This window comes from Mytilus galloprovincialis, chromosome 9, assembly GCF_965363235.1.
Source record: "Mytilus galloprovincialis chromosome 9, xbMytGall1.hap1.1, whole genome shotgun sequence".
Taxonomy (NCBI): Eukaryota; Metazoa; Mollusca; class Bivalvia; order Mytilida; family Mytilidae; genus Mytilus; species Mytilus galloprovincialis.
Window position 1 is genome coordinate 64,023,155 of NC_134846.1, and position 26,252 is coordinate 64,049,406.

The 26,252-nt window shown below is 32.0% G+C and overlaps 2 protein-coding genes across 2 annotated transcripts; one reads left to right on the forward strand and one right to left on the reverse strand.

Moving 5' to 3' along the window:
• Window positions 1-1,087: 1,087 nt before the first annotated feature.
• Window positions 1,088-12,216, reverse strand: LOC143045605 (ATP synthase mitochondrial F1 complex assembly factor 2-like). The gene is made up of 8 exons (XM_076218216.1): window positions 12,073-12,216; window positions 9,067-9,111; window positions 8,092-8,237; window positions 7,625-7,722; window positions 4,534-4,614; window positions 2,641-2,753; window positions 1,891-2,006; window positions 1,088-1,261 (listed from the first exon to the last, which is right to left on the reverse strand). Exons 1-8 carry the CDS (start codon window positions 12,170-12,172, stop codon window positions 1,121-1,123), a joined length of 840 nt encoding a protein of 279 aa, XP_076074331.1. The 5' UTR covers window positions 12,173-12,216; the 3' UTR covers window positions 1,088-1,120.
• A 34-nt stretch (window positions 12,217-12,250) lies between these two features.
• Window positions 12,251-25,141, forward strand: LOC143045606 (glucose-induced degradation protein 4 homolog). The gene is made up of 5 exons (XM_076218217.1): window positions 12,251-12,434; window positions 15,464-15,631; window positions 15,900-16,001; window positions 17,290-17,420; window positions 24,735-25,141. The coding sequence occupies exons 1-5, from the start codon at window positions 12,258-12,260 to the stop codon at window positions 24,796-24,798; spliced, it is 642 nt and encodes a 213-aa protein (XP_076074332.1). The 5' UTR covers window positions 12,251-12,257; the 3' UTR covers window positions 24,799-25,141.
• The last annotated feature ends 1,111 nt before the right edge of the window (window positions 25,142-26,252 follow it).

Below are 26,252 nucleotides of genomic sequence, written 5' to 3' on the forward strand. Positions count from 1 at the left end.
TATAGTTTAGGAAAAGCAGACCAAAACCTAAACATTTAACACAGTAAGAAACTATGAAAATGAGGTCAAGGTAAAATAAAACCTGTAAGACTGACATGTACATCATTAAATATTTCCATACACCAAATATAGTAGACCTATTGCATATAGTAATAGAAAACATAGACCAAAAACTCAAAAACCTAACTTTGACCACTGAACCATGAAAATGAGATCAAAGTCAGATGACTACTGCCAGTTAGACATGTACACCTTACAATCATTCCATACACCAAATATAGTAGACCTATTGCATACAGTATAAGAAAAACAGACCAAAACACAAAAAACTTTTCTATAACCACAGAACCATGAAAAGGGGTCAAGGTCAGATGAAACCTGCCAGTTGGACATGTACACCTGGCAATCCTTCCTTACACCAAATATACGAGACCTATTCCTTATAGTATCTGAGATATGGACTTAAAACCAAAACTTAACCTTGTTCACTGATCAATGAAATGAGGTCCAGGTCAAGTGAAAACTGTCTGACGGGCATGAGGATCTTTCAAGGTATGCACATACCAAATATAGTTATTCTATTACTCATAATAAGAGGGAAATTAATTTTACAAAAACTTTTTCTCCAAGTAGTCACTGAATCATGAAAATGAGGTCAAGGATAATGGCCATGTGACAGACAAAAGATGGGATCTTCATAACATAAGGCATCTATATACTAAGTATGAAGCATCCAGGCCTTCTACATTATAAAATATAAAGCTTTTAAGGAGTAAGCTAAAGGCCACTGACAAATCACTATCCCTATATATGTCGAGCTATCTGCGACTTAAGTTGGAATCTGTTGAAAAGGGCTTAACTCATCAGATTGATTCAAAGCAGAAAACATCTAACGAAAAACACAGACCTAATGTGGCAGTTTAGCCATACATCCCACAAAAAAAGACACTTAAGTAAATTTCTGAGAGTACCAACAGTTACTAACAGCTAGTTTAAATTTGAAGAACCTTAAAATTAAAAAAATTAAATGAACTTTATAAGAACTATTGATTGAAACAGTTTTTTGACAACTTTTGCAATAACAAGATTGTTTTATTATTTTGATTTTGATTTTAATGATTCAAAATTCTATAGCTGCTTTCTCTATAATTGATGATGATTCACTAGACCAATATATAAACAATGCAGCTGCTGCTACTCTGGTGTGTAACTCTTCAATGTCAAGGTCGTGATACCACTCTACATTACCCCATTTTGTTGTCTGAAAATAGAAGAAAATTTTATTCAGGCAATCAGATTTATAGATTTTTGTAACATGACAGTTTGAGTAGATGTTTATAGCATTTTCATCAACACAAACGTACTGAAATTGTACAGATGCATAACAAAAAATATAAAAAGGAAACATTAAGCCTTTTCTATTCAAATTCCCACAGATTTATTTTCGTAATTATCTACCGTAATTTCATTGAAGTATTGATATAAGTTTAACATATTCAAGATGATTTATATTCGCATTATTTTTCTATTTTTTGTTGGTTTACTGTACTCTGGTAGAAAATAAGCCATGAACAACCATGCTAGTTTTTAATCTTAAACAAAATTGAACTTATCATCCAGGGGTGTTGATTATGCAGTAATACAAACAAGAAATGAGACAAATATCAATTCCTTGATTTTGTTTACTGGATTTCCTACCCACTACCAACTATTGTGATTCTGGTCAACACCAAAAGTTACTTTTCTCATTGTTTTCTCTGATTTATATCATTCTTTCAAGTTAAGACAGAAAATGCTACTGGGAGATAAATAAACACAAAAGTTGCATGTAATATATAGTAGACAAGATCAGAATTAAAACCCTGTGTTTTGCCATCAAGTAATACTAACCTGATAATTTTGTTCCAACCTAGATAAAGTTACAGCTGTTTTGACATCTATGTGTTTATCTACCACAGCTAACATTAAAATCAATGATTTTAAGTTTTCTGTACCATATAAAAAACCTACAAGAAAGAAAATCTTTAGTCCTTTTGCCCTGTTTATATACATATTCTTTAATTCAGTAACAGGGGCCTCAGTGAATGAGTGGTTTTAGTAGTTGAACTACTGTATCACTAGCCTGTCACTGCTTAAAAGTTTTGAGTTTGAATCCGGTATGTGTTAAAAGGTGATGTTCATTCTCATGTCACTGATTAAAGTTAGAATAATTTTAGCCATCCAGCGAATAAATTAATGGTCATTACAGAGATGTATAAAACATACACACAAACAAAGTAAATTTACAACTTACATAGACCATTTCACTTATTATTTTATAGACAGTTGTCTTTTGTTCAATTCCCTATGTTGACCTCTACAAGTTTTGTATTGTAACTTTTGTTGGGTTGATGTCTCATTGTACCTACATCACTTTTTATTCATATGAATATACATTATAATAAGCATGATTGGGAAATAATCATTTTAGCCTTTAGGTTTCTATTTTAAGATAAAAAAAAATCTAATTGGTGACCTTAAAACCAAAGGTGAAGGAACTCTAGATTAATAAATTAGCATATATTCATAATAACTAATAACTTTTTCAGTTTCAATATATGCAAATCAATGGTTTTCAGACCACTGAGACAAATAACTTACCAAACAATGCCCAGTCACCATAAGATAATAAATGTCTCCTTAATTTGTTGTATGTACTGGATGGCACTTCAGGTGGTAACAGACCTGTTGTAGATTCTATTTCAATATCATATCTACAAATTATTAACAAAAACATATAATTTTCTCATCCTACTATCTATCATTAAAACACTACATCCTTTTTTTAAACTTGGTTTAACTTTAGACCCTTTGGACTTTTATTTGAACCAATTTAAAAACAGAGCCCAGAATCCATAGGTTAGATTCAACATATTAAAGAAGTCCAAGAATTTAAAACTTTAATTAAACCCCATTGAAATTGGTCAAGAAATAAGCAATCTATACAAAGTATTAGAAAAGTTTTGTTTTCCCAAAATTAATCCCAACTTTCCCTTCTTGGTATGGAAACTTTATGGTACAATTTCATACAGATCGATAGACCTAAAACTGTGGATTCCTTATTATTCGTTGGATACCAATTTTCATGGGTTTCGTGGATACAGGTGAACCACAAATTTCAATGTTAAACTAAATACAAATTTCTATAAAGTTGTATCCAGGCTTTAAAAAAACAGGAAATCGTATATCCACAAAAATGCAAGGATTCCAAAATCAACAAAAATTGGTACCCACGAAAATAAATGAATCTGCAGTATTCAAGTTAATGTTTGGAAAAAAGAAAATTCTTGCTTTTTGGCCCTGATCCCTTAATGATTTGGCCCCTGATCCCTTAATGATTTGGCCATAACTCTCGATATTCACCACAACTTTCCATTTGGAATATAGAACCTTGTGGTATGATGTCATGGAGATCCATACACTTGTACTCAAGTTACTGCCAGGAACCCAAATGACATTGGACAATGATGATGAACATGACAAAAACCATTAGGACATCATCTGTGGCAACTTTTTAGAGGATGTATTAGGAACATCTTGATTTATATAGGTATAAACAAGAATGTGTCCACAGTACACGGATGCCCCACTCACACTATCATTTTCTATGTTTAAAGGACTGTGAAATTGGAATAAATTCTCTAATTTGGCATTAAAATTAGAATGATCTTATCAAAGGGAACATGTATACTAAGTTTCAAGTTGATTGGACTTCTACTTTATCAAAAACTACCTTGACCAAAAACTTTAACCTGAAATTTGCACTATCATTTTCTATGTTCAGTGAACCGTAAAATTGGGGTCAAAACTCTAATTTGGCATTTAAATTAGAAAGATCATATCATAGGGCACATGTATACTAAGTTTCAAGTTGATTGGACTTCAACTTCATCAAAAACTACCTTGACCAAAAACTTTAACCTGAAGCCAAAAACTTTAACCTGAAATTTGCACTATCATTTTCTATGTTCAGTGAACCGTAAAATTGGGGTCAAAACTCTAATTTGGCATTTAAATTAGAAAGATCATATCATAGGGCACATGTATACTAAGTTTCAAGTTGATTGGACTTCAACTTCATCAAAAACTACCTTGACCAAAAACTTTAACCTGAAGCCAAAAACTTTAACCTGAAATTTGCACTATCATTTTCTATCAGTGAACCGTAAAATTGGGGTCAAAACTCTAATTTGGCATTTAAATTAGAAAGATCATATCATAAGGAACATGTGTACTAAGTTTCAAGTTGATTGGACTTCAACTTCATCAAAAACTACCTTGACCAAAAACTTTAACCTGAAGCGGGACAGACGGACGAACGAACGAACGAACGAACGAACGAACGAACAGACGGACGAACGGACGCACAGACCAGAAAACATAATGCCCCTCTACTATCGTAGGTGGGGCATAAAAAAGAAGTACCATAGAACAGAGAATTTTGTTAGTATTCTTGTAGATTATTTTAACATCTTTTACTAGAAAACAGCTAACCTTTTTCTTGCCCATTCAAGAATAGGATCCCAACATACTTTCTCAAGTTTGGCAAGGTCTTCTGGTTCTTCCAATCTGTAACTAAAATATATGTGTTCACATTACATTAATGAAAATATCAATATATAATCTGATGTATCAACATTCAGTAGATAAATGCTGGCAAATTTAGGAGCATATACTTACACAATTATTACTACCTAACTAAGATTATATTGTGTTTTAAAATTTTAGCTTATTGTCAGTTGTTTTTTTAAATCCATTAGAATAAACTATTTTATTGGATATGAAATTGTTTAAGTCATCTTATTTTGTTTAGATATCGTAGAAATGTACCCAAATTATAGTCTTGAGTTCATAATTGGCTCAAGACTCAAGGGAGATAACCTGTACAAAAAAATGAAATTGGCTGTGTAACTACAGCAAGATGAAACTCAACTCAACACAGGAACATTAAACCTATTGGAAGAGACAGTTGACACAGTATTGTTCTTTACCCAGAAACTAAAAGTTTCCATTAAAAGCTGTTTTAAACATTAAGTGTCATTCTGCCCTATAGGAAACAGGCAGTGGTGAAAATATGACAAACAAAAACCCACTCAAGTTCACATTAATTTATATTCAAAATGTATAATGGTGCAATATAACATTCCTTCCCTTTTCCTGTTCTGTTAAGGATGTACTTCGGTGAGGTAAGGTAAAAATTATAAAATCAAGAATTTAAGATTGATAGTATAAGCTGGTAAAGCATTCGTTAAGGATAAAAATAAGCTAAAAATATTGATAGGTCATGGACCTCTTTTTCGAGATATTTGAGATTTAAAATATAGCGGGAAAAGGCTGACTCGGACTTATACCTTATATTTGCATTGGTATTATTTGGGTCTCAAAACAAAAGAAAGAAAATCAAGAATCTTCTAAAACTTTGGTAAATGACTACTTAGTCTTATATGAAAAAATAAATGGGTGTTATGGGGCAAAATATTTTACCTTGTGTTGTATGGAAAAGCACCAAGGAGTCCGAACATTTGACACAAATTCCAAAACCTCACCTAAGTACATCCTTAATTCAAGTTATAATTTGGTTAAAATACACTAGAAATTAACTATTAAGGGGAGCTTACTCCATTATTTGCTATCATTCTAACTAAAATTTATCAAGAGATTTCTCGAATTACCAGACACCCAGAGAAGAAAGACCTACCATTTCTAACTGAGAAGGAGAGTAAATTCAAAATAGATGGTTAGGCTGATGTGTTTTTTTTCAAAATTGCCTGATTCTTACAAAGACGTGCACTTTAAATAAATATGCCATAAAATAGAATTATGAAATTGAATAGCCCTTGCTGAAAGGTTATTCCTCAATAAAGTAAATCATCTATACAACAGAGCTCCAGATAAGCTGCGTATTTGCGTGATCACGCAATACAAATGATAAAAAACCCAATGCAATTGCCCATTGCAGGGTTCAAGAACCGTATTAGTTCAAAGGAAAACCCAATTATATGCCAAAACCATGAGTGCTCAACCCTTTTATTGGCTACCATTTTCGTAATTTACCCTTATCTGTTTAGTCGTCGCGTAAATCTATTTGTCTAATATTTATAATTGGAAATGTCCTTTTGTTCTAAAAATAGATCCCTGCATCAAGTAGCTGAAATGGGTCCCTGCTGTAATTTTCCGTTTGCCCAAAGGTACACATGTTTTTGAAAACATTTCGATCTTCTCGGCGTTTATCCAATTAGCGTGTGTCATTTTGACATATTTTTTTCGAATTGCTCGGGATTTATCATAACATACATTGAATTAAAACGATAGTGAATGTCCAGTAAAAATATTGAATAGAAGCATGTTTTCAGCTTCTTTTGAATAGCTGAGGGAAAGTTATGATGATAACAAGACTCAGCCAGTGATTTTAGGAAGCGTCCATCTAACGCACGGGCGTGTTTGCGTAACTTAACGAGAACATTGCTAATTAACACCGGGTTTCGTCAAAAACAAACTCAGTTGGAAAAAGTGAAAGGCCAAATCATGATATGTAGTTGGAAAGCATCGGAAACCAAAAGTTCTAATAAGGGATCACTTAACCCAGATTTATGTTAATTGAATAAAACAAAAACATTCAAGTATAGTTAGAGTTTATATACTATTTTTTTTCATTTTATGGTTAATGAGTGATAAAAAATTCTGAGATGAGTGCCTGTGAAAACACATATCCATTTTTTACAGTTTATATAAAGTTGTGAGAAAATACAAAACTAGCAGAAGGTTTGAAACTGGACACAAATTAAACCTACAATTGCTCTTCAGTGAATAAACCAAATAAAATAGCTAGCACGTATACAAAGAAAGAAACATATTTAAGATGGAAAAAACATCTGGGGTTGATATTGCCTAAATATTCAATATTGTGTTGATGTAAAAACCCAATACATTAAGGAGCTTGGTGGTGAAAAACCCAATTTGATATTAACTTAAGGGGTAAATTTGAATTGATAATGCAATAAAAAACTTAATCACCCAATTACATAAGAAAATGGTGGGTAAAAACCCCAATTTGTGAATTGTTATCTGGAGCTCTGATACAAGGTCAATATTTTCAGCAGTCTTCAACACAGGTAATATAATAACTGTGCATTAACCTGATATTTCAGGGGTATGTAACAGAAACTTGTAGGGCCCTGTGGATCATCATACAATACCAAGACAAGTGGCAGTTTTTTTTACAGGAAGAGAATTGCAATACGGACTTAGTAAACAGTAACAAAATAATGCAATTGCTTACAGATGGCCTTTAATTATGCTAGTTCTTTCAACCTAAATCCAAAAATAATTTCAGTCATGAGCCTTTAAGAATCAGACATGACTGGATTTCGAAAATTTAACATATCATACAGGATTAACTATCAATTAAAAAATCCATACAGATTACCCCGAAAGTATGCAACAACTCATTCAGTACAGACAGTAGGTACACATACATATCCAAGACAAACATTTTTTTTATTTATATACATGTATTTAGAGAATTACATTGAGATTTATTCTTAAGATTTTCATAATGGTCTTTATAATTAAACATATAACATACCACAGCGTGTCTGTCTCTGCATAATGTAATGCACTCCGTACTAAATCTTCTCTTGATTTATATGTAGGGTTATCTAATGCTGTATTGCACAGTGATGTCTGAAATAAACAGAACAAAGTTTCAAATGTGGATTGGTATTGAAATATACTGCCCAATCTGAAGTGAGCCTTATCTAAAAATGAAAAAAAAATCAGATAATCTGGAGTTACTCCACTATTTTTATATCACATCCATAAAAAAATAGTGATCAACACTGAAAAATTTGTACAAATATATTATCACAATTTTGTTTTGGACATTATCTCTTAAACATAAAAAAAATTGCTAAAGTTTAATAAAATTCTATAAAGGATTGACAACAAAATTGATACATTTTTGTATGTAACAAACTTTAACAACAGTCAGTATTTACATGTTAATTGTGAAAAAATGATCTATGGCATTAATACTTATTTATGTGGTCTTACTAAATGCATATAATGTCTCTTGATTATTTTGTCTTGCATATTCCATTCTGTAGCTACAGCTAAAGCCAGTGCCTCATTTGGAACTTTGAAAACCTTTCCATTTGGTGTCTTCAATTTTTTCTTGTCTAAATTTATTTCAAACCAGCCTAGAAAACAAGCAACCAAAAGTTATCATTAGTATGAAGGCAAAACTTAATAAATTTAGTACAGTGAAATGACCATAAAGGGAGTACATTGTAATAGTTTTTACAAAAGAATCACAAAATCATTATTTCCCATTTGCTAAGTTGTTTTATTTAGGTTTGGCAAACTCATTTAGCTGTTAAGTTCAAAATAAACAGACTTCGATTGATATAAAATGATGTAGAGCAGTAACATTTAAATCCAGTAAATAGTCAACAACAATTTGTCTACAGTCATATATCTGCTAAGTATTTCTAAATTGCTGTAGAAATTCAAAAATTATATACCAAGATTTGTCAAATAATTATCACTGTAATACATAAAGATCATAAACATTTAATGTGTTGATGCATCTGATCTTGTGATATGTAAGCCTTCATATATTTTAAAAATACTTACATATTCACCCTGTCCCAAGTCAAGAACTTGTAATGTAGTGGTTATCTTTTGATGCTGTATATCATATTTGTTTTTCATTCATTGTTTTGTACATATATTTATTGCTGACTATGTATATAGGTTTTGATCATTGCTGAATGCCATACTGTGACCTATTGTTGTAAACTTTTATGTCATTTAAATTTGGTCTCTTGTGGAGAAGTGTCTGATTAATAATCATACCACATCTTCTTATTTTTATTTATGTATAAGATTTTGACAATTTAATTTTACCCTTTATACAAGACATATTTAGTTTACACTAGGTAAGCACTGTAATGGAAAAATCTATTTATTCAAATTGTTTTTGAACAATAACGCAAAACTATTTCCACTTTCAATTATTATTCATACCATTTGTCTGAGTTATAGTTGCATTCTTGTAAAATTTCTTTAACTCTAAAAAGAAAAAAAGAAAACTGTTGTTAATGCTGCACATACTGTATCTATCGTACATACACATTTTTGTGGATGTTGAATGTTAAAGTTTTTAACGAAGTGTAAATTTTCTAGTGCCATGAATACAGACTGTGGCAAATCTTTCAAATGAAACATCCATCAATGGACATGTTTTTCTCAATCCAAAATATTTTATTTTTAATATGATATTTTATTACTTTTGAAATTTTGGAAAAAAATTAGAAAAAAAAAAGAAAATATATTTTAAAATACAATTTTCCTGTCACATTCATGACCTGACCACCTGTTGATCAAGATTTTTGTTTGTTTTGTAAATACTATTATTATAAAAACAAGGATAATCAGCCAATTCCATGTCATTTAGCTTACTACATGTAGTCTATCCTATGGCTCACCCCGCTGTATACAGTATAGTCATCTTAACAATTTATGGTTCATTGGATTTTTCAAAAACCTTATTCTCATGCAAACATTACATTTTTTACTTGCATCTCTTTATTAACAAGTGTGCTGAAATGCCTTCTTAAAGTTCTTTACTAATCATTGATACTATGTTGCTAGTCCTAAATATAAAGCTTTACTACAATCATTGAATACACTAAATATAGTTGACCTACATTTGACCTATCGCTTATAGTTTCTAAGAAACAGACTTAACCATGTAAACTAAACATTGACTATTATTATACATTTGTACTTCACGTTAAAATGCCATATTTTGATTGGCTAATACGAGGGTGTTAATTTACTCTATCACATGCTTCACCACGGTTGACAATGTTTTCATGGGGTAACAATCTGCTCTATCACCCTCTCAGCTATCATGGCTATGTGTTATTTATATAATAAACCATGAAAATGAGGTCAAGGTCAGATGAACCATGCCAGGCAGACATGTACAGCTCACAATTCTTCCATACAACAAATATATCTGACCTATTGCTTATAGTTTAAGAAAAAACAGACCAAAACACAAAACTTAACTCTTAGCTATGAACCGTGGTCAAGGTAAAATATAACCAGTTGAGACTGACATACACAATGTATACAACATAAAATATTTCTATGCACCAAATATAGTTGACCTATAGCTATTGCATATAGTATAAGAAAAAAAACATTACTTAAAAACTTAACTTTGACCACTGAACCATGTGACAAAAGTCACAGGCTTGACAAAAACTATGAATGATAACCATGTTTACTGCTCAATTAAACAATACAAATTTTCATGATTTACTGATGCATACAGGTTTTGCCTAGACTTCATCCATTTTGTCATCTCAAAGTCGTCTATAATGGATTCATTGATTGTTTGGTGTTTAACAACACTTTCAACACTAATGTTTTACTTCATGGGGGTCAGTCTTTATTGGTAGAGGTAGCCAGAGTGCCTGGAGAAAAAACCATGACCTTGGATTAGAAATCCTAGTTAATTTAGATTGGAGTCGAGTTCACCTGCCACATTCCAGATTTTAACTCACACAATTGACAGGCTAGTGGTACAGTAAGACTGCCATGAGCCCTAAAATGTTTTCTTAGTAACTTAGTATTAATAACATGTATGAATAAATTAAATGTTAAAAATTTCCGATGACCTTCAATTAAACATTTACAAAGGATTTTTTCTTTAAGCTTGTTAACCCTATTTTATTTGTAGAAATAGGCCATATCAACCTGGTTTGGTATGGGCCAGAGATTGATTTGAAACAAGGGGGAGGCTCAGGAGCTCATTTGGTTCCCATTGGAATGCTAATCATATGTAAAAAAACATGTTCTCAATGTAACATAATTCAAACTACTGATGCCCTAAGCCTCTAAAAACAAAGGTAATTATAATGCATAAAAAGAAAACAGAGTCAAATCGGCACCTGGTCAAATCGGCACCCATAGAAAAAGTCAAATCGGCACCTGGTTAAATCGGCACCTGGTCAAATCGGCACTCAGTATAGTCAAATCAGCATCCAAAAATATGTCTAAGCCTGACGTGGGATTGTTGATTTTTTGTAAGCGTGACACGTGAAAGTCAAATTATCGTGTCGTGAAAACGGGAAATGAGGTCTAGCAGGACCCAGGAAATGACAAAAAAAAATGAGAATTGCTTACGTTCATATGTACATAGTGTAAGCGGGATACGGGAATCTGACGAAACAGTAAGCGGGATACGGGAATCTGATGAAACAGTAAGCGGGATCCGGGATCGGAACCCCCCCCCCAATGAGACCCACTTCATAAGAAACAAAGAAGCCCTTACACAAGCTAATGTTTAACAATGAGACAATTAGAAGCAATAAAATGGAAAACTATGAGTCCCTTTCAATAATTCAAACTTTCATGCAAAATAATTAGCAATTCAAGGTTTTTTCAGGAGAGTTTAAACAGCAACAATCCTGCAAAATGTTCAACTGTTAAAAAGTGCATAAAAAATATCCAGTACCGTATCTTATATATCATTGCAAGGATTTGTATAGTGAGAACTATACAAATCCTTGATCATTGTATATATAATTAAAATACGCATTTAGCATGTTTAGTTAAGAGAAAAATATATATACATGTCAACCATCATCAACTCCCAAAAATGTGAATAAAATTAAGTGAATATTTCTGGACAACCCCTTCTTTATTTTTACTTTTTTTGCTTAAATTACTGTTAAAATATGTATATTAAACAAATCTAACATGGGTGCCGAATTGACTATACAAAGTGCCGATTTAACCAGGTGCCAATTTGACTAGGTGCCGATTTGACTATACTGAGTGCCGATTTGACTAGGTGCCGATTTAACCAGGTGCCGATTTGACTAGAATTGTATATTACTAACAATATCAGATTTTAACACTGATAAAAGTGATATTCTAAAAAGGGGGTAGCTAATTTTGTTATTTGGATTGTGATTTCATATGGTCAGTGTTTGTTTGACATTGAAATGTACATGCCTCTTGGGTTGAATCTTCTCACAGAACAAGTGCAATGTGAATTTGATACATTTAAGAAACTTTTGACAGCTGAATGATAAATTCTCATGGGCGCAGCCATTTTTTAAACAAATAAGTTAAACTTTCTGTGATTGGTTAAAGAAATCCGGAAACAATAATCCGACCAATCACCAGTATCAAAAGAAATGTCCATTTTGACAATTTACAGGAATGCCAAAACAATGCCGGTAAAGCTTGACCCACCACCTCCTGCGAATAGCAACCTCCCCGGAATAACCACCAGTCTATTGTACAATGGATCAAGGTTTCAGGGACACCAAAAAAGCAAAGGCAATTGCTATGATGTAGAAGTTATTTTACAGGTATTGAAAATAAAAGTACATAATTTCTACTGTAAAATCCATTCTCAGTTTCTAGATATGTAAGAACTTATAAGATGTTTCTGCTTCTGTCTGATAATGGCCACAATCAACGAGCTGATTATTATACCATGACTAAGGTGCGCATACAGACCCCAATTTGATAATTTAGTTCAGCTTTGTCAGTGAGGCTTTAAGGTTCATCATAACAAATGGACAGATATGGCCGTATTTTCACCTCAAAAACTACTCTGTGTACAGACTTACCTGTGCTGTTTGAAAAGTTTTAATGCCTAGCATCCACTAGATATATAAAAGTTAAATGCATTTTGTGTTAAAGAAAGATAAAATCTTTTTTGGTTTTTGCTGGGCATTTTTTTTCCTTTCTGCAGAAGGTGTAAAAATAAACAAACACCTGAATTACTTTGATACTGTCCACTCACTGACTCAGACGAACTCTTTATCTCACCTGTAGTTGTGAAGATACCTCTTGTCCATGTCAATTCAGGACAATCAAAACAATACAAACCGGTTTTTTACCTGGGGGAGCATCTCATAGTTGTACCACAACTTAGTCAATTTTCAGACCTTTTGCATGAAGGAAAAAAAAATGCCCATCAAAATCCAAAAGAGATTTTATCTTTCTGAAACACAAAATGCATTTAACTTTATTATATCTAGTGGATGCCAGGCATTAAAACTTTTCCAACTACACAGGTAAGTCTGTACTCAGAGTAATTTTTGGCATGTAAATACAGCCATATTTGTCCGTTTGTTATGATGAACCTTAAAGGCCTCGACTGACTGTGCTGATGCTACCCCAGGAGGGAGAGCATTCCAATCCCTGATTGTTCTCGGGGAAAAATGAGTATTTTCTGTAATCACTTCTGGTTGCTGGAATTTGGAAACTTTTGTCATGCATGTTCCTTGACAGTCGTGTTGGTTGCATAAGACGACCTTCCTTAGTTACAGCCACTTTGTTGTGTTCTATTTTTTAGAGCATAGTTAGCCTAGCGTCTTTTCGTCTTTTTTTTTCCAGATATGGCCATTCCAGGTGCTCAATCATTTTGCTGACACTTAAGTGATTATGGTGTTTGTTGGAAACATATCTTGCTGCTCTTCTCTGGACCATTTCTAGACGATCTATTTCAGTTTTAAAGTATGGGTCCCATACTGGACTTGCATACTCTATTATTGGAAGGCTTTTGTATGCATTTTCTTTGACTGAAGTTGCTCCTATGTTTAGATTTCTCTTACATGTCTTAAGGAAGCCTATTGTCTTATTGACTTTATTGCATATGCTATTGATATGATCATTCCACTTCAGTTCGGATGTGAAGGTGCAACAAAGGTATTTAGCACTTTTGACAGGTTCAAGTTTGTGGCCATGCAATGTGTACGATGTTGGAATGGTGTTGTTTTTGCGGCTGATAGTAAGAACCTTGAATTTGTCCGCATGGAAGGACATTTTCCATTTGACTTCCCATGTTCCCAGTTTGTCGAGGTCATTTGAATGTCATTTGAATCTTTGTCAGATGAGATGTGGTATGAGTGCCAATGAGACAACTCTCCAACCAAGTCAGAATAAGTAAAAAGTTAACTTTTTAAGGTCAAGGTACAGCCTTCAAGAGGGAGCTGAACTGAAGAGGTCTAGCAAGAAATTTAAATACATGTAGCCTTTCAAGACATGTCACAGTAAAAAATTAAAATAGTTAAAGTTAAGACAAGACGTCATAATTGTTAGGACTAGGGCTCTCACTAGAGTTTTTTTCAGAAAATTATTGCACTTACCATAATAAATTATACCATTCTGGCCGTTGTGCCTACTACAGTTAAAAAAACCCAAATATCAATATTTTTAAAACCTTAGCTTATTACCATAATCAGGTTCTGTTAATATGAGATACATTATTTATTGTTTGATCTGGCCATCACATATAAACTCAATAATTCAACAGAAACTTAAATTGCAGAGTTATCTCCCATGGCAATTTTTATTATGAAATTTGTGCTTCCCAGCTGTTGTCTGGAAGTGCATTTCCAAAGGGAAATGACTTTTAAAGCCTGATTTAGCTGATACATATATAACACATTCTATTTTTTTAAGCTAGAATTCATTTCATTTTCAAACCACATAAAAGCTCACCAAAGGTTTATATAGACAAGTATTAGGTTTTGTACATTGTAAGTCAAAGTTTGAGCTTAAATATATTATGGGGCATGCACAATAGGCTGTAAAAATGTACTTCTTTTTAAAATTTTGATTTGGAATTGAAAACAAAAAGTTTGCTAACATAAAGTTCTAAGAAGTACTTCTATATAATTTTAAAACTTATCTTAGTGCAAATGTTTACACAAAAGTATTTAATTATTTCATTTGTAATGTCTGCAAAGTTAGTATGGAATTTCTCTTCCAAATTATGATATGTGAGAAATTAAATTTCATTCAAATTTTCTAAAGGGAGATAATTCTTAATATGCAAAATTGAACTTTTTTATGTATAGCGATTTCCAAATCTGAAAAACATCCAAATTTATTTTATTTCATGGCATCTTCAATAGGAGTCTGGACTTAAAAAAATCACTTCAAAATCAAATTTTTGATTTTCTTAAACATAAAATGTATTTAAACCATGGTTATCTAGAGTCCATGCCATAATTTTCCCCAGCTTTGCAGATTGTCTGCACTAAAAAAAATTAGGTTCATACACAGCCACATTTGCCAAAAGATTCAGTAAAACAAAAATTGGGGAAAAATGTGATATAAATTACGAAATCAATTTTAATGCCAGACTGTAGGCACCAGGACCATTAACACTTAAGTTAATTTGCCTGAGCTTTAAAAAAAAAAACTTGATAAGTTTTAGGCATTGGAAAAGCTTTTAAATAGAGAGTAACCAAAAATACTACATAAATTTAACCAAAAATACAACATAAATTTAACTAAAATACAACATAAATTAACCAAAAATACAACATAAATTTAATCCTATTAATGTAGCCTTATATTTAACATTATTTTTTCTTTTCAGTATGTTGATATGGACAATTCTTATCTCTGTGGTTATTTGAAGATAAACGGCCTAACAGAGGAATACCCAACATTGACAACATTCTTTGAAGGGGAGATAATCAGTAAGAAACATCCATTTCTTACCAGGAAATGGGAGGCTGATGAAGAAGTAGACAGAAAACATTGGGTAAAAAATTAATTAATATAATGACTTTTTAATGAACAAAAAGCTTTGCATGCATCAATGTGCAATATGCTTATGCTGTTCACAATTGTTCGCCCTGAATGAATTGAAAAATCCAAATATTTTTCGTAATTTTTAAAAACATTTTCAAACTTCCTTTCTATCAGTAATTATTTGAAACAAATGATAATATAATTCCAGCATCTACTATTTCTTAACATATTTTTATTCTTCTCATATCATAATCATGTAATATTTTTAATACTTTCAGGGGAAGTTTTTATCTTTTTATCCATTTGCCAAGAATTTTAACTCTGATTCTTTTGATTATGAAGAATTAAACAACACAGATTTTGTATTTATGAGATGGAAGGTAAGCTTCTTAACATTATGTTGAGTTTATAAAACAATTAAATTGAGAATGGAAATGGGGAATGTGTCAAAGAGAGGTCCTCAATGTAGCGAGAAATTCCCGCACCTGGAGGCGTCCTTCAGCTGGCCCCATAACAAATATATACTAGTTTAGTGATAATGAACGCCATGCTAAACTCCAAATTGTACACAAGAAACTAAAATTAAAAATAATACAAGACTAACAAAGGCAAGAGGCTCCTGCTGCAGGGTTAAACATGTTAATGAGATCTCAACCCTCCCCCTATACCTCTAGCCAATGTAGAAAAGTAAACGCATAACAGTACGCACATTAAAATTCAGTTCAAGAGAAGTCCGTGTCTGATGTCAGAAGATGTAACCAAAGAAAATAAACAAAATGACAATAATACATAAATAACAACAGACTACTAGCAGTTAACTGACATGCCAGCTCCAGACTACAATTAAACTGATTGAAAGATTATGATTTTATCATATGAATATCAGGCACAATCCTTCCCGTTAGGGGTTTAGTATCATACCATCATAACATATATGAGAAGAACATAACCCTTGTCATGCCAACAACTGGTTTTGAATAAATGTGTTTAGTTCCGATGCAAAGACCCTATAAGTGAATCAATATTAAAGCCAAAATATAAACACCTTTTGCAGTTATCATAAAATAAGGAGAAGGGGTTTGATTGCCAATGTAAGTGACTACTATCCACCAGAGAATAAATGAAGTGGATCTAAGCAATTATAGGCAACTGTACAGGTTTCAACTAGGAGCATAACCAATATTGCATTGCAGGCTGTAGAAGGCCCTTACATAACAAAATGCAAACTGAGGAAAGGAGATAACCAATAGTCTGATTTATGAACAAAACAACAAATGAAAATCAAATATGATATACAATAATGAACGACAACCACTGAATAACAGGGTATATCATCCGCTCATGGTGCAACTCTTATGGAAATATTTATATATTTTTTATATATTTCAAGAATTTACTATTATGCAGACAAATTATACAATGATATAGAAGTTGTAATTAATTTAAACAAAAAAAACCCAGATATTTTTCTAATTTTGGATAGAATTCTATAGTGTTACATATATGTTTGGTTCTTTTAAAATCTGAAGACTTAAAAAAAATTCACAAATTTCATTATAGTTAAATAGTATTGGTGAAAGGTGTGAAAAGCTGTTTGGATACATTTTATTTCTGATTTGATTGAAAAGTAGAAGTATTTCATCCACGATTTTTGTCTTACCATTTTAGGAGCATTTTTTGGTTCCAGACCATACAGTCAAAGACATAACTGGTGCATCTTTTGCTGGCTTTTATTATATTTGTTTCCAAAAATCTCTGGCATCCATTGAAGGTTACTACTATCACAGAAGTTCTGAATGGTAAGTATTCTTTTATAAGAGATATAAAAAAGATACACTTTTTGGGAAATAATTTGAATGGATAAATTTCATATGTCCTTAGTTTCTGTTGGTGATATAGTGTTTCCTGCAGCTTTTAAAAAGGGCAGGGTAATTGTTAGCTCAGAGGGCACATTAAGCGCGATGGACAACAATTTTAGGGCACTTGCTTAATATAAACAGGCAATTTCTATAAAATGGATTCATTTAAAACATACTAGTTTAATGCTATAAAAAGGACATATACATCTGTAATCAATCATTAAAATAAATTGTTAAACAAGAAAAAGTGTTTAAAACATATATATGAAATATTTCTGCATTTTGCGGCCTGTTTCTCATTTTCTTCTTCACGTTTTCGCTTCATCCGATTTGTTGATGGCATGATTAGTATCTGTATTCACTATTCAATCTATTGCAGTTTGCTAATCAGCTGATTACGAAATCGATTACAAAATGGCGTCCTAGTGAACTTTTGTTTACGTTTGAAGGGAAATAACTCGAGCGGTATTCATAAAATATGTCTTTCAGTACCGGTTGTTAATTACAACGATAAAGGCATGGCGTCAGGAATTTCGACAAAATTAGGGCAGGGCGCCAATTTTTTTTCCCAAAAAGGGCAGGGCGTCGAAAAATCGCGTCAGGGCGCCATTACACGCCAAAACCACCTGTAGGAAACACTATGATAGTTTTAAGTAAAACTAATGGCACCTGTGTAGAATATAGACAATGAAATATCTAAAATCTTGTGAAAATTAAACATATATGAAAAAAAATAGTTAAAAGCCTTCCTATAAACAACAAAAAACAATACAAAATTTGTTTTCAGCTAGCCTTATCCAAATGGCTAGTTTGAACTTTTGTCGTCATTTGGCATTTGGCTTCAATTAACTTTTAAAAAACTCTTCTGAAACTCTTGGGCAAATATGACCAAAGTTGGCAACAATCAGAGTATCAAGTTGAAAATATGTGTGATTCTGTCTATTTACCAGCACTGTCATCATGAAGTAATAATCACCATAAATCTAGAAAAATCTTACAGATTAAAAAAGTGATTAGAAAGCCAAGGTCTATCTTCCATACATTAGATAAGAATATTCAGAAAAAATTGGTGAAAAAGTCAAGGTCTATCTATCATACATGTATGACATGAATTGACAGCTTACTTGTTGTTTAGAGTTCTTGATGATTTTTATACGACCGCAAAATTTGAAAAATTTTTCGTCGTATATTGCTATCACGTTGGCGTCGTCGTCGTCGTCGTCGTCGTCCGAATACTTTTAGTTTTCGCACTCTAACTTTAGTAAAAGTGAATAGAAATCAATGAAATTTTAACACAAGGTTTATGACCACAAAAGGAAGGTTGGGATTGATTTTGGGAGTTTTGGTCCCAACATTTTAGGAATTAGGGGCCAAAAAGGGCCCAAATAAGCATTTTCTTGGTTTTCGCACTATAACTTTAGTTTAAGTGAATAGAAATCTATGAAATTTTGACACAAGGTTTATGACCACAAAAGGAAGGTTGGGATTGATTTTGGGGGTTTTGGTTCCAACAGTTTAGGAATTAAGGGCCAAAAAAGGGCCCAAATAAGCATTATTCTTGGTTTTCGCACAATAACTTTAGTATAAGTAAATAGAAATCAATGAAATTTTAGCACAAGGTTTATGACCACAAAAGGAAGGTTGGGATTGATTTTTGGAGTTGAGGTCACAACAGTTTATGAATTAGGGGCCAAAAAGGGGCCCAAATAAGCATTATTTTTGGTTTTTGCACCATAACTTTAGTATAAGTAAATAGAAATCTATGAAATTTAAACACAAGGTTTATGACCATAAAAGGAAGGTTGGGTTTGATTTTGGGAGTTTTGGTCCCAACAGTTTAGGAATAAGGGGCCCAAAGGGTCCAAAATTGAACTTTGTGTGATTTCATCAAAAATTGAATAATTGGGGTTCTTTGATATGCCGAATCTAACTATGTATGTAGATTCTTAATTTTTGGTCCCGTTTTCAAATTGGTCTACATTAAGGTCCAAAGGGTCCAAAATTAAACTTAGTTTGATTTTAACAAAAATTGAATCCTTGGGGTTCTTTGATATGCTGAATTTAAAAATGTACTTAGATTTTTAATTATTGGCTTAGTTTTCAAGTTGGTCCAAATGGGGGTCCAAAATTAAACTTTGTTTGATTTCATCAAAAATTGAATAAATGGGTTCTTTGATATGCCAAATCTAACTGTGTATGTATATTCTTAATTTTTGGTCCAGTTTTCAAATTGGTTTACATTAAGGTCCAAAGGGTCCAAAATTAAACTAAGTTTGATTTTAACAAAAATTAAATGCTTGGGCTTATTTGATATGCTTTATCTAAATATGTACTTTGATTTTTGATTATGGGCCCAGTTTTCAAGTTAGTCCAAATCAGGATTCCATATCAAGTATTGTGCAATAGCAAGAAATTTTCAATTGCACAGTATTGCACAATAGCAAGAAATATCTAATTGCACAATATTGTGCAATAGCAATTAATTTTCAATTGGAGTTATCTTTCTTTGTATAGAATAGTAGTTGATAATATATGTTGGAAATTTGCCAGACATGACTATGATGTCATTTTCTATTTTTATTTGCCAATAACTTTATGTAAATAACTTCATTGGAAATTTGCCAATATAAAATGTTGCTGATGAAGCTTTTTTTCCTTATCTTATCTAAAATGTTTTTAGATAATGTATGTTGGACATTTGCCAGACATGACTTTGATGTCATTTTCTATTTTTATTTGCCAATAACTTTATGTAAATAACTTCATTGAAAATTTGCCAATATAAAATGTTGCTGATGAAGTTTTTTTTATTGTTTTATACAATAAACAATGTATATTCACTTTTACTACCAACCAATCTTTACCATTCAGTGATAACAAGCACTTTATTTTACATTTTAATATTTTATGATGTATTTAAAAGAGTAGTTATTGTTGCAAACTCCATTAGAAATTTGAATTGATATCAGTTTTGGAAAAAGGGAAACGGGGATGTGAAAAAAAGGGGGGGGGGGTTTAAATTTTTCTCATTTCAGATTTCATAAATAAAAAGAAAATTTCTTCAAACATTTTTTTGAGAGGATTAATATTCAACAGCATAGTGAATTGCTCAAAGGCAAAAAAAAACTTTTAAGTTCATTAGACCACATTCATTCTGTGTCAGAAACCTATGCTGTGTCAACTATTTAATTTTAGATTTAAATAAGTTTGAAGAAGAAATCTTTAATTGATTTGTAAAATCTTGACATTTGTTTTGTGTAAAAAAACCCATGTAATGTCAAAAATTTGATCACAATCCAAATTCAGAGCTGTATCACGCTTGAATGTTTTGTCCATACTTGCCCCAACTGTTCAGGGTTCGACCTCTGCGGTCGTATAAAGCTGCGCCCTGCGGAGCACCTGGTTTACAAATTTTATCCATTATATAGAATTGAGAAAGGAAATGGTGAATATGTCAAAGCGACAACCACCCGACCATAGAGCAAACAACAGCCGAAGGCAACCAATGGGTCTTCAATGTAGCGAGAATTCCCGCACCCGTAGGTGTCCTTCAGCTGGCCCCTTAAATATGCATAATAGTACAGTGATAATGGACGTCATACTAAACTCCGAATTATACACAAGAAACTAAAATTTAAAATCATACAAGACTAACAAAGGCCAGAGGCTCCTGACTTGGGACAGGCGCAAAATTGCGGCGGGGTTAAACATGTTTATGAGATCTCAACCCTCCCCCTATACCTCTAGCCAATGTAGAAAAGTAAAACAATAACAATACGCACATTAAAATTCAGTTCAAGAGAAGTCCGAGTCTGATGTCAAAAGATGTAACAAAAGAAAATAAATAAAATGACAATAATACATGAATAACAACAGACTACTAGCAGTTAACTGACATGCCAGCTCCAGACCTCAATTAAACTGATTGAAAGATTATGTCTTCATCATATGAATATCAGGTACAATCTGTATATTTTGATAACTATGATAGATAGCCAGAAACTTCAAAGTGTAGACATTAAAGACAATCAGCAATCAAAGATCTTTATACATGTCATTCAGATTGAAGGAGATATTGCAATTTTTATGCCCCCGCCGTATGGATAGGGCGTTAAGTTTTACTCTTGTCCATCTGTATGTACGTCCCAAAAATTGTAATCACTCTCTTACTTTAGTATGCCTCAACAAAATGTTATGTATATGAAACGCAATGCTTATTACCACAAAACACAGATCAAGTTTGAATTTTGGTGGTATCACTTTTGCAATTCTTTAGTAATGCTTCTTTACAGATGGATACGTTGCAAACATTTTTGTATTCTTTCTCTAACTTTAGTTTGCCGAAACTAAATGTTATGAAGCTTATACATAACACTTATTACTTTAAAACACAGACCACATTAAAATTTTGGTGATGTCACTTTTATTGTTCTAGAGTTATGCCTCTTTATAGATGGAAAAATTGTTTGATTTTTTTGTTGTTTCCGTTCTCTAAATTAGTTTGCCTCAACCAAACATTATGAAACTTATACACATTGCTGATTATGAAAACAACACAGAGCAAGTTATAGCTTTGTTGGCATCACTTTTACCATTTAAGAGATATGCCCCTTTATGGAAAAATTGCTGGGTTCTTTTTCGTTTCCATTCTCTAACTTAAGTTTGCCTCAATCAAATGTTATCAAACTTAAACATAATGCCTATTACCACAAAATACAGATCAAAGGAGTAGGGGCATTAAGGCCTGGTTTTGGCCCAAGAAAATAAAATGTTTTATGACTTTTTCAAATTGAGACATAATGTTAAGAAATGCATAGGGTCAAGAAATATCAATGAAAATCATTAAGATTTTTATGTGATGACGTCACAATTACGTCATAATATGTACTGTTTTCACAAAAATGATGAAAAATACAGAATTTATGCAGTTTTCTATCTTTATTTCTGTTGTGGAAACAACGTGCGCAGCCAAGAAAAAACAAAATAATTTAACAGAAGTTTTATTATAACTATTGACAAAATCTCACCAAATATAAAGTTGTTTCTTGGGTGCACACATACTAATCTCGAAATTTTATAAATTATGCAAATTAACTCATGATTTGTTTCCATGGTAACTTGTTCAATGTCCAAAATTGTTTTGTTTTTCTTAATACCTTGTACCTTAGATACTGTACAGTAATTTAAAAATATGTATGATTACTTTTAATTTTGCAGTAATTTTTGGGCAAAATAAGGGCCTTATTGCTACTCCTTTGAATTTTAGGGGTTTCACTGTTACTGTTCTAGAGTTATGCCCTTCACAAATATAAAAAATTCATTTTTTTTTGTTTCAGTACTCTTACTTAAGTTTGCCTCAACCAAACGTTATGAAACTAAAACACATTGCTGATATAACAACAAAACACATATCAAGTTACATATTTGGTGGAGTCACTTTTACCATTTTAGGGTTATGACCCCTCACAAAAGGAAAAATTGCTAGATTTTTTCGTTTTGGTTCTCTAACTTTGAATGCTTCAACTTAATGTCAGGAAATGTATACACAAAGCTAATTACCACAAAACTCAGATCAAGTTCAAATTTGGGGCTCCTCACTTTTACAGTTTTTGAGTTATGTCTCTCTATAACATTGTATGAAAGTGGGGGATTCATCTGTGTCTTATGGACACATTTCCGATTTATTTTTCCCATTTTTTGAGGTGTTGTCTACTATTTTGAACAATTCTAAATATAGAAATAGAGAAACTTGAACATCAAAAATGAAGAGCTAGACCAGATATAAAAATTAGTTAAAAAATGTCAGCAGTCAAGTGGTGAGTAGACTTCTTATAGTTTTCTTACAGTTAAAAGTCTGCTCTTGTGTGCACAAATTCAGAACTTAGTATACTAGTTTGATACATCAACCAAGGCCGTAATTACACCTATTATTTTAGTGATTGAAAAATTTTGGTAGGGTATGGAATGAATGGTGCAAAATCCTGCATTCTGGGCATTTCCAGAGAGCTTGACAATGTTTTAAATTTGGACAGTTTTTATATAAGTTTTTCATATGTAAAGACATTTACTAACACCAAATTTTATTTAAATTAATTTAAGAATTGAATGCTTTTTTTTGTAAATTCATTGGGGTGTAAAGGAAAAGCGTTGACCAAAGTACATTTTGTATGAAGCGCAAAAAGTGCTTCATTCTAAAAATATGCACACGGTCAACGCTTTTACAACCCTATGAAATTATACAAAAAAAGCATATGATTCTATCTAGAGTTAGTTTACTTGTATGATATGGGTACAGGGGAATCTGACTTGCGTATACGCCGTTTACATGTAGGTCCGGGATTTCAAGTTATTTATGGAAATATAGTCAGTGGTAAGATATTTTAGATCTATAATCGATAAATTAGGGGATTGAGGTGGGGGATTGATCCTGAAATCCCAAATATAAATACACAAAATTCAATAGTCCCGAATTAGAAAAGACAAAATCCTGTTTGAAAGGTCCTACCGTCCCTCAATAAATGGTCAAATTGGAATACAGGATGTTCTTTCAATTTTTAAGGTTAAAGAAACATATGGATAAAACTAATCCATGCAGGTTTCATATTATTTATATTTTGTTTACCTTTAAAGAGAGCAGATAAAGTTGGTGAAACGGAGAAATGAATACAAAAGACAGGACTGCACCAGTGCGATATCCCACTTCTTGATTTTTCAGTTTATTTATAGTTTTTGGATTAGTTCCAATGACGTTATATTCAATACTCAAACTCTTAACCCCTGTTGTAATCATAAACAACATCAGTTAGTTTACTAAATTATTCCTTCCTCACCTTCAGTATCGCTTTTTCTTTTTCTGCAAGAGACTATTCTAACCAGAGATCCATGATGATTGTCGTTACTAGGTTTTAATGTATCGAGAAACATCACTCATTGAGATGCCAAGTTATATCCGGAAAGAATAATTTTAAAGGATTGATGACAAGTTATAGAAATTCAGGTTGAGACAGAACAACAAATGACTATATTTCGTATTTAATTACCACAAACAAATACACACACAAAAAAAAACAGTGTCAAAATTTTAGTGAGGCAATTGCCTCACTTGCCTCAATGGTAGTTACGGCCTTGTCAACATGTGTTGTACACAATGAAGTGTAATTCTGTTTGCAGCCCTTATATATTCCAAGTTTCTTAATATTTTACATTTAATAAGTAAGATATGATCAATATATATTATATATTTTGTTTTTTTAGGTTTCAGTCCCTGAATTTAACTCATGTTCCAGACCACAGTATACCAGTCTACCAGTTCAGATGATAATCTATTAACAAGTTGAAGTTGTTATTTAATTTAATTTATGGTGGACATGGCATGGTAAATGCACATGCTAAACATGTTATATGAATATGTTTTGTTAATTTTTGCAAAAAATGTTGAACACTATGAGAAGTGCTAGTGTATGTATATTATTAACATGCAACCTTTTTACAAAATGTACTTATAATAGATTATTGGTGATCATCTCAGCGAGATTGTTTTTCTCGCTTGAGCCAGGACGGCGAAATCAAGAAAGGCAATCGAGTAGAGATGAACACTGATAATCTTTTTATCGCAATTTTACCTATGACGACATTGTCAATTTCATGTCAATTTCGTTAGCAACGCCACATGCATGCTTAGTTTCTAGCGATAATTTTCCATCTCAAGCGAGTAGCATATGAAAATTATCACAAAAAAAGATCAAAGGAAAAATGCACAAAAATAGCGATAATTTGTAATTATCAGTGTTGTTTCCAGGGGTGAAAAAAAGGATTTGCAGTACACTCTTTTATTGGTGTTCAATTCATAATTTAAATGAAGTAAATTTTTTTGTTGCTGTAGGGAGAAGACTATATTTGCCAAATTTTGTTTAATTTGGTATTTAATCAGCATTTCAATTACCAAAAGAGACGGCTAAGTGCTGATAAAACTCATTATTTCTTTTTTTTATTTTTCCAAATGGTTTTGAAACTTGATTAATAGTTCAATTGCATATTAAATTATTAAGATGAACAGTTTTAATCAATTTTTGTACCCTTATAATGCCAATACAAATGTACATTTTAGACAGATAGTAATTATGGGGACAAAACGATTGTTCTCTAAAGTATGACACTTGTTTCAGTGTGTAGTAAACATTGTAAAATGATTCTTTTAGGATGTTAAAGTAGTATGGAAGTATTAACAAAATACAAAAGATTTTTTGTACTTAACCAAAATTCATATTATGCTTTTAATTAAACAAAAATAAGGTAATGATTTCATGATCTTTTTCAGGCTGTGCACAATTTTCTTCTTTTTTTTAGGCAAAGAAAACACTGTTATGTGACTTAATAAAAGAAAATTACATTGTTTTAAAAAATGTCACCGTCAATCGTTTCTTCTTACATTACAAAATAAATGAATATACAGTATATTCTTTTATACTTGGAAAGTTATTTGAGATATCTCCTGAATTATAATTTGAAGCAACCAATAATTATGTATTTGTTTAAATAAAACACTTTTTTTTTGTCAATACAAATCTGCATAGTTCATATTAGGAAATGTTGTTTTGTTAGGCAAATCTGTAATCAAGAAGGTCATGGATAGCCTCAGAATTATTTACCGTAATGTTCAGCAAATGTGTTCATTTACACAAAAAATGAACTAACATTTATAATCAGGCTATTTATTGATATTTAGAATCATTTACGTGTAACCCACCTACCAGTGTAGACAAAAACCATTTT